Below are 8,032 nucleotides of genomic sequence, written 5' to 3'. Positions count from 1 at the left end.
ACTTGCTTCTATATTTGGTTGTTTATACAAGGTAAGCCAGATGTGTATTTGTGTATTTATTGGAGGTACAAAGCTGTTTACATTAGCAGCAGCTCTTTCAGGATGTAAGCTGATATTAAAATGGAGGTGGGTTTTTTTACATGTTGATGAGAGTCAGTGGATCTGTTCTGCTCTTACAGTCTGGGAGGGTACAGTGAAAGGGTCTCTCTATCATTTTGTGTCTAAATCTCAGCTCGGTTGCTGCTCACAAATTGTGACTGGACCACAGTGTTAAAACCCTATACCAGCTGTCATGCTCTGAGTGCTGTGCCTTGGCCAGTGCCAGTATTGTCTCTTCCAAGTGGTCGCTAATGCTGTGTCACTAACTGCAATCCTAGGTGGTTTTCCCAAATTGAGGCGTTTAGGAAACAATTTGTCACTTGCTCTTCTCCTGCTACTGCCCTTCAGAGACACAAAGCCAAGCAAAACAGGAGATGTAGCTGTACTTTGTTACCTAAGACTCCAGTTTTAATTAGGAGGCCTTCTTGGCCTGTAATCAGCCTGTAAACAGAGGAAGTGATCTCCATCCATCCTGCAAGAAAAAAGCTGTTTGCAGAATGGATTTCCCACTTACATGCACCTGTATAAATTTTCCCAGAAATCTTATGCATATTCTATTCCTTTCCAAGGACTAATTTTAATGTTATTATGAACTTCACAACAGTCAAAGCTATTGCTAATTTGGAGCTGGCTCCAGCTCTGCCTCACCTTGTGTCTGAGAGACTGCAAACAGAGGGGATTATAGGAGAAGACACGTCTGTTCAGCACAGATCACACTGAACACAAGATATCGTCATCTTCAAAGAATGAACAGTCTCTGGAAAAAAACACTAAAGAAAAACTGCTATCGAGGGCCATTCTGTCCAACTTACAAAAAATACGATTACTTACACAAAACTTAACTCTACTTTAGCTTAACTAAAAAAATATTCCACTTTTTGTAATATTCACTACATTTTGTATCAGTTGCCCAGGGAAATCATGGATGCCTCATCGCTGGAGGTGTTCAAGGCCAGGTTGGATGAGGCTTTGGGTGACCCGGTCCAGTAGATGGTGTCCTCGCCCGTGGCAGGAGGGCAAAAATAGATGGGCTTTAAGGTCTCTTCCAACCCAAACCATTGTGTAATTCTAGGTGTCTCTAAAACCACATTGATGTATTTAAATTGTGCCTGTTAATTAAAAAATTAAATTGCACACACGTTTAAACACGTTTACACAAATAAAACACCCTGCACACATTTATATGTATGTACATATATGTGTATATGAATATATATGTATGTACATACATATATATATAAGAAAGCTGTGGAGGGAATTTTTATAAATGTATGTAGTAACAGAACTAGAGGCAATGGGTATAAACTGGAGAGGGGCAGATTTAGGCCAGACATAAGGAGGAACTTCTTCACTATGAAGGTGGTGAGGTTGCCCAGGGAAGCTGTGGCTGCCCCATCCCTGGAGGCGTTCAAGGCCAGGCTGGATGGGCCTTGGGCAGCCTGATCCAGTGGGAGGTGACCCTGCCCATGGCAGGGGGGGCTGGAACTGGGTGATCTTTAAGGTCCCTTCCAACCCAAACCATTCCAAGATTCTATGTATATGTGAGCATATAGCTCTGTGGGGGTTTAAGGCGGCCGGTCACGTGGTGCAGAACGGGGCGGAGCGAATGCCCGGCAGGCGGGGACGCAGTCGGTTTCAGGCTGTCGGTCACGTGGTGCAAAAGCGGGCGGGGCGAGAACAGAGGGCGTGGTGAGTGCCCGGCAGGCGGGGTGCCTGCAGTTTAAGGCGGCTGGTCACGTGCCGGTAGGAGGAGCGGCCAGTGACCGGAAGGCGGAAGTAGCTCGCAGCGAGCTCGGCTCGGCGTCTTCCAGTGCCCCAGACATGGCGGGCATCAAAGGTACCGGGTGTTCCCGGCCCGCGGGCGGGCAGCGGTCCCGAGACTGCCGGCATCTACAGGCTCGCTGCCCACCCGCTGGCCGGGGCACTCTGAGGGAGCAGAGCGACCGGGTTGCGCTGTCGGGGCGGGATAAGCGGTAGCCGGTCAGGGGCGATGCCGCTGCCTCACCGCCTGCCCGTGTGCCGTTGCAGCTCTCGTGGCGCTGTCCTTCAGCGGAGCCATCGGGCTGACATTCCTCATGCTGGGCTGCGCCCTGGAGTACTACGGGTGAGAGCGCTGACTCCGTTCCCGAAGCTTCCCCTTCTTAATATCTGTTAATTGAGGTGTTAATCTCGTTTAATTGGGCTGTTCGGCTCCGGTTATCTTCTAGCCGTCGCCTGCTTTTGGCACGTGGCAGTTCGTTGTCATTAAATACCATCTCCTTAGCCAAAACTTGCATTTCTACTAAAAACGACTGAAAACAGCTCTGTGCCTCCTCAAGAAAAGCGGTGCCATCTTGCTAAGCAATCCATTTGTAACCTCCCACAGTTCTTCCACTTCCCTGTTTCTTTAAACAACTCTCCCACCTCCAAACTCCATCGGGTTGTCTGTTTCCTTTAAAAATCCGAGTGAGATGAGAGTTCAGGGCTGAGCCTTTGCAGCTGGCTTGTTTGTACCCTGGGATCCCTCTAATTTGGGAGGATTCTTAGCTCCCCTCCCGCCTGTGTGGCGACGCTGTTTTTTGTGACGCAGTGGCGTGGGTGAATCAGCAAAGTGATGGATATTTAAATAAATTAAGGTTTAGTTGTGTGGGAGAGCAGAACTTGCTCTGTGTGAGGCTGTGCAAGTGCTTGTGCTAGTATGCAGGGAAAATGAGGTGAGGTTGCCCCGTTCGGTGAGAGCTTGTGTTTAAGTCACACGATCCACTTTTTGAACCCTAAAGTAGGATTACAGCTACTGCAATTACTTTTGCTAAACAGAAACTAGCTTTTTATTGATACATTCACCTAAACTGATGATGTATTTCCTTTTTTCTCCCCTTCCCAGTGTATACTGGCCTCTGTTTGTCTTAATATTTTACTTCATCTGCCCCATTCCCCACTTCATTGCAAAAAGAGTGAGTGATGACAGCGACGCAGCCAGCAGTGCTTGCAGGGAATTGGCATATTTCTTCACGACTGGGATTGTTGTTTCTGCCTTTGGATTTCCTATAATCCTTGCGCGGGTTGAAGCGGTAAGCTCTACTTGCTAATTTTTATGGTAATGAACCAGTTACTAAGTATAATCTTTACATGCACTGTTGCTGTTCGTAAGTCCTGTCCTTAATTTAATTACTATGATGTTTCTGGCTTCTGATTAAAATAATCACTCTGCTGGAATTTTGTCTGTCAGTGCTGCTTTTTTACCTGAGCAAAGGACTTGCATGACTGAAAAGTTTTTAGCTTTTTTTTTTCAGATTTTTGTCCAGTACAAGATATTATCTCCTCCTACATTTCATGCCTCTGTCTCATCAGCTTTTGCACTGCTTCTTGCACCACCTTCCTTATTTTTATCTCAGAATATCTGCTTTCTCCATTTAGGATGCTGAAAACTTGATGACTGGAGTGCATTATCAGTTAAAAGATAAAAGGCCAAACTTCCAGAGCTGCCCTTCTGGTTTTCAAAGCATTTCCCAAGCTCACGCTTTGTACCCTCAGAGTCTGAGGAAATTCTGCTAACTTCTTTTCTCTTTGCTTTCTGAGCTGCTCTTCAGTGGTGAGATTTTGTCATGTTTGTTTTGCAAAGCAAAGAACTCCTTCATCCTGTCTCCCAAACCACCCAGTGACGCTTTTGTGTTGTGTTTTTCCCCTTCAGCCTTTCAGTTTTTTTTCTAAGAACTTGTGTGCTTAGTTTTAATTTACTTGTAATGCACAGTTTCCCTGACACTGCATTTCTAATTTGTGGACCTGACAGTAGGCAGAACCAGATGGGACCAGGAGAGGAGACTCTTAATACGTAGTGATATCTTTTAAGAGTAAATGTTGCTATTTGAGGGTACTTGGGCAGGTAATTAAAGAAAGCTGTTTACCTTTAAGACCATGTACTGATTTCCATGCTTGTCACTGGCATCTATTTGAAAGGCAGTCTTTTATTTTGCTGTGTAGCAATTAAAGGGGGACACTAGTTTCACCAGAGTTTTCTATGACTTAGGTATGTCTTAGTGATTTGTGCTGCAAGGTAATTATTTTATTCTAAAATATAGCATTATTAGCCTGTCCAAGTGTTGTATTAGTAAGATGAGTGTTTGCTAATTGAATAATTAGTTGCATAAATTGAATTATTTATTGTCTTTTTTCTTTATGCTTTTAGCACCTTTCTGTAGTATTTAGTTTAATTTATCTAATGCATATAAGTAACTGGGCTGAACTTGTCTTAAAAGAACTGCTTTGACTGTTTCATTTCCTTGCATTTCAGATCAAATGGGGAGCCTGTGGTCTGGTGCTGGCTGGCAATGCTGTCATTTTCCTTACTATTTTAGGCTTTTTTCTTGTGTTTGGTAGAGGAGATGACTTTAGCTGGGAACAGTGGTAGGACACCGCTTGGACGCTGGTAATATTTTACAGCATGTATCACTGTGTGCTCTTTGTGTGTATCTGTGTATGTATTATAATGTGTGTGTGTGCTTGCTGAGATGTATGTGTGTGCATATGCACGTGGTGTTCCACTCTTAGATCATAACATGCTTTTTTAAGATGTATTTCAGCCAAAGGGAAAAGGCCCCTGTGACAGCTGTCTCAATGTATTCAGTAAAAGCTGGAATCACTGTTGCAAATTGGTCCCTTAAGTTTACAAAGCTTAAGCTCTTTTAACCATTTTTTTACTATGTATGCATTAACTTTTGTTTTGATCACAGTAGTATCATTGATACATGTGATATTGGTTAGCAGGCCTGGTGGTTTTTTTTCAAATGCATAATCAAAATAAGCCGATGTAAAGGTTATCCAACTTGATCAGTCTGCTTTGAATAAGGATGTATGATATGGGTACTTGCTTTTCATTTGAGTAATTGTAATTTCAGTGTTTTTTTTTCTTGATAATGTAAAAACAAACATAGGTTATGCCAACTCTTCAACTATCTAATGAACGAAAATGAAAATAACCCTGGTTAAAAAAATCCATCCTTCCTTCCACCTAGGGGTGTTCATTTAAAAAATAATTCTCCCCCCAAGATACTTGGGCTTTGTCCCTATTCAATTTAACAACTGTGGATCTACTTTGGGAATAATACACTTTAATGCTTAGAGCTGACACTACTTCTCTTATGTAGGTTCACAAAAGAAGAAACTACTCTCAGGACACTTGCAATCGGAGTGTAGTGTACACACACCTCTATAGTCCTATGTTAAAATGCCTGAATTACAAAGAAGTAAGTGTTCCGCTGGGTAACACTGGTTATCACCTCAGTTCTTATTACGTTTTAAACGTGCTTATTCAGCTACCATTTTTTGTCTATAAGAAGAGATTGTTATATTAAAGTGCTATATTTTTAAATGGCATTATCCTAGTAAACATTTGCATAATCACACTTTAAAAAAGTAAACATTGTACTTTTTTGACTTGCTGAATCCTGCAAATCATAGAGGCATGTAGTTTTGTAAGAATTCATTCTGATACAGCTCTAACTCTAGAAGATGTTTTAGTAATCTGCAGAGGGGTAAAGGAAGAGACACTTTAGTTATTCTTTTATAGGAAAATGGACATAAAGAGGTTTCTGCTCTGTGAAGTAAGAAGCTGAATTCCTGGATAGGGTATGTTTAACTGTTGCAAGTTCTTCAGAGCAGCAGATTACAAACGAGTGTTTACCATTGTGTGAGTTGTTTCACAGCTGCCTGCTATCACTTTGTATAGCTTTGAGGTGATTGAATCCGCCCTACAAGATGTGGCATCTTCTCCGGCATAGTGGTTTTTGCCCCCTGAGCTGTATGGGACTACTTACTCTGCTCTCAACTCTCTCAATACTTGTGTACTGCAGAATGGTGTCCTGTGGATTGCTGTGCTAAGCAAAGATTAAAAAAATTAATGAATGTTATGCAAGCACTCTGATACTGGATGTTTTGTTCGTGCTCAGTGCCTTAGAAGAAGGATATGGAAATCATTCTGTGGTCCAAGTAATATCACTTAAGTAGGAATGGAATATCACATTCCAGGAAGGTTAACTATGTGTTTTAAATTCAAACTTCAGGTGTGTACAAGGTGAACAGGTCAGTGCTGAGGAATGTGGAGGAGCCATATTTTATACTGACGTGTCTAGGCTGTCATTCTTGTAAAAGAAAAATTGGCATTAAAAGTTTTCTGGATGTTAGTGCTTCATCAAAGACATAGCAGGAATATATTTGTAAGGATGCTGTGCATAATCGAGTTCTCTTACGGTGTATTCTTGATCTTAGTTGAAATCTGTTGGACCTTACTGATTTGTAAAGTTCTGCTGTGGAAGTTGTCTGTTGCTTTTTTTTATGTACCATGGCTTTTTTTTTCATTCAAATTGGTGAACTAGAACAGCAACAATAATAACACAATTCAAGTGCCTGATCCTGCAAATGTCCAGAGTCATTGCTAAGAATTCTATTTAATACCTGTTAAAGTACTCATGTGCTTGCAGGGTTAGGTTCTTGAGTGTTTTTACTCCTTAGAACTTATGTACCAACGGCTGCAAAAGAAGTCTACGAAACTATTCAGCAGCTGGTGAAATTTTGCTTTCAAGATGGTGACATGAAAACAGCTGAGATAAATTATTCTTTAAATTAGAGAATAGTTATTTGTAGAATCTGTTACAGATCTGTTGGTAAATAGTGTGCCTGTGGCAGACGGCGATGCAGGCAGTAAAGGTATGACAATCTAAAATGAAAAGAACTAAAAAGTGCAGTCTTGGAGAGGTTGCTTTTTTGACAAATTACTCTATTTTACTGTATTTCCTTTGAGGTTACTGTGGTTGGTGGATACCTCAGGAAATGGCAAGTAAATATGGAGTGGAGAAAGTCAGTGCTTTGTTTTCTTCTTTTGAAGTAGCTACATGCACTAATCCTTAATGTGAACTTCATGCAGTTTTCATCATGGACTTGTATTTTAAAATATTTAACTTTTAAAAATGTGTTTAACAGTGTTTAAATAATGAAAATCTTCCTTGACCTCTTTAAGAGTAAATTTGCTTGAATGAGTCTTCAATGTCAAATAGTCGGAGTAAAAGAAAAAAAAGTCAATGCTTTTTTTTTATCAGGAGCTTCACTCATTGACATAAACCTGGTGCTTTGATGGCCAGTACTGGGCACTGTCGCTGTCTACCAGTAGCAATTTACTGTGTTTTCACTGAAATGGATTTCTTATATGGAAGTGCGTACTATGTATCCAGAGTGCCTTAACTGCAATACTGTGCTGATTTTGTGAATGCATATATATGGCAATATCCCTGTGTTTCATAATCAGCTGAAAATCTGTTACTGCATTTTATAAAGCTTCCTTGTCAACTAATGATGTTTTTTGTAATTCAGATGCAGTGCAGCTTTTATAACTTTTGTAAACACTTTTTATTTTCCATGGTTGCCAGGTTCTTGAGATGGTAAAATATTAAAACATGGAAAGAATGTATTCTACTTTTCAAGTTGTCTAATAAAACTGACTTTTTTAATTGTCTAATAAACATATCTGGTGCTTTAAGTATTTGTCTTTCTTACATTTCAAGAGATGACAACAGATGTGTGATAGGTAAGACGAGAGAAAACATATCCATTGGTGCTTTCATAATGGTGTAAATGGTGCGATGAACACATTTCAGAAGCTGTGATCTACTTGCAGGAGGTGGAATCACTGTTAGGGTGTGGGTTTCATTGTATTGTAGAGGCCATATTCAAATATGCAGGTAAATTATTGTCACTTATGTACGTGGTAAATCTGCGAGCTTTTTAAAGCTGTTCAAAAAAAAAGATGGTGTGTGAAGCAGTACTTGACCTCTTCCACCTTGCTTCAAGAGTCTTGAGTGAGATGTATCTGCTGTGTTTGCACCAATGGAACCAGAGCTGCAGAAGGCATCAAAGCTCTTTCTTATACATCGGTATTCCTGTAGTTAAATTGGTGAATGATTTT

General features: G+C 40.9%; 1 protein-coding gene across 3 annotated transcripts; it reads left to right on the top strand.

The window, feature by feature from the left end:
- The first annotated feature begins 1,778 nt into the window (after nt 1-1,778).
- On the top strand, nt 1,779-7,619 carry LEPROT (leptin receptor overlapping transcript). 3 transcript variants are annotated; one of them, XM_054073491.1, is made up of 5 exons: nt 1,781-1,936; nt 2,128-2,203; nt 2,963-3,149; nt 4,370-4,504; nt 5,223-7,619. In XM_054073491.1, the coding sequence occupies exons 1-4, from the start codon at nt 1,921-1,923 to the stop codon at nt 4,484-4,486; spliced, it is 396 nt and encodes a 131-aa protein (XP_053929466.1). In that variant the 5' UTR covers nt 1,781-1,920; the 3' UTR covers nt 4,487-4,504; nt 5,223-7,619. The 3 variants fall into 3 exon arrangements, with proteins under 3 accessions (XP_053929465.1, XP_053929466.1, XP_009567480.1); XM_054073490.1 differs by lacking the exons at nt 4,370-4,504; nt 5,223-7,619 and adding an exon at nt 3,496-4,363 and having other exon boundaries at nt 1,779-1,936; XM_009569185.2 differs by having other exon boundaries at nt 4,370-7,619.
- The last annotated feature ends 413 nt before the right edge of the window (nt 7,620-8,032 follow it).

The sequence above is a fragment of the Cuculus canorus genome, chromosome 8, assembly GCF_017976375.1.
Source record: "Cuculus canorus isolate bCucCan1 chromosome 8, bCucCan1.pri, whole genome shotgun sequence".
Lineage (NCBI taxonomy): Eukaryota > Metazoa > Chordata > Aves > Cuculiformes > Cuculidae > Cuculus > Cuculus canorus.
Note: the sequence above shows the minus strand (reverse complement) of the source record. Positions and strands in the feature narration are given on the sequence as shown.

Bases quoted from the DNA above. Each gene is read 5' to 3' on its own strand.
- LEPROT (XM_054073490.1), top strand. The intron at 2,204-2,962 runs GTGAGAGCGCTG...TCCCCTTCCCAG, and splicing joins TGCGCCCTGGAGTACTACGG to TGTATACTGGCCTCTGTTTG. The intron at 3,150-3,495 runs GTAAGCTCTACT...TTCTCCATTTAG, and splicing joins TCCTTGCGCGGGTTGAAGCG to GATGCTGAAAACTTGATGAC.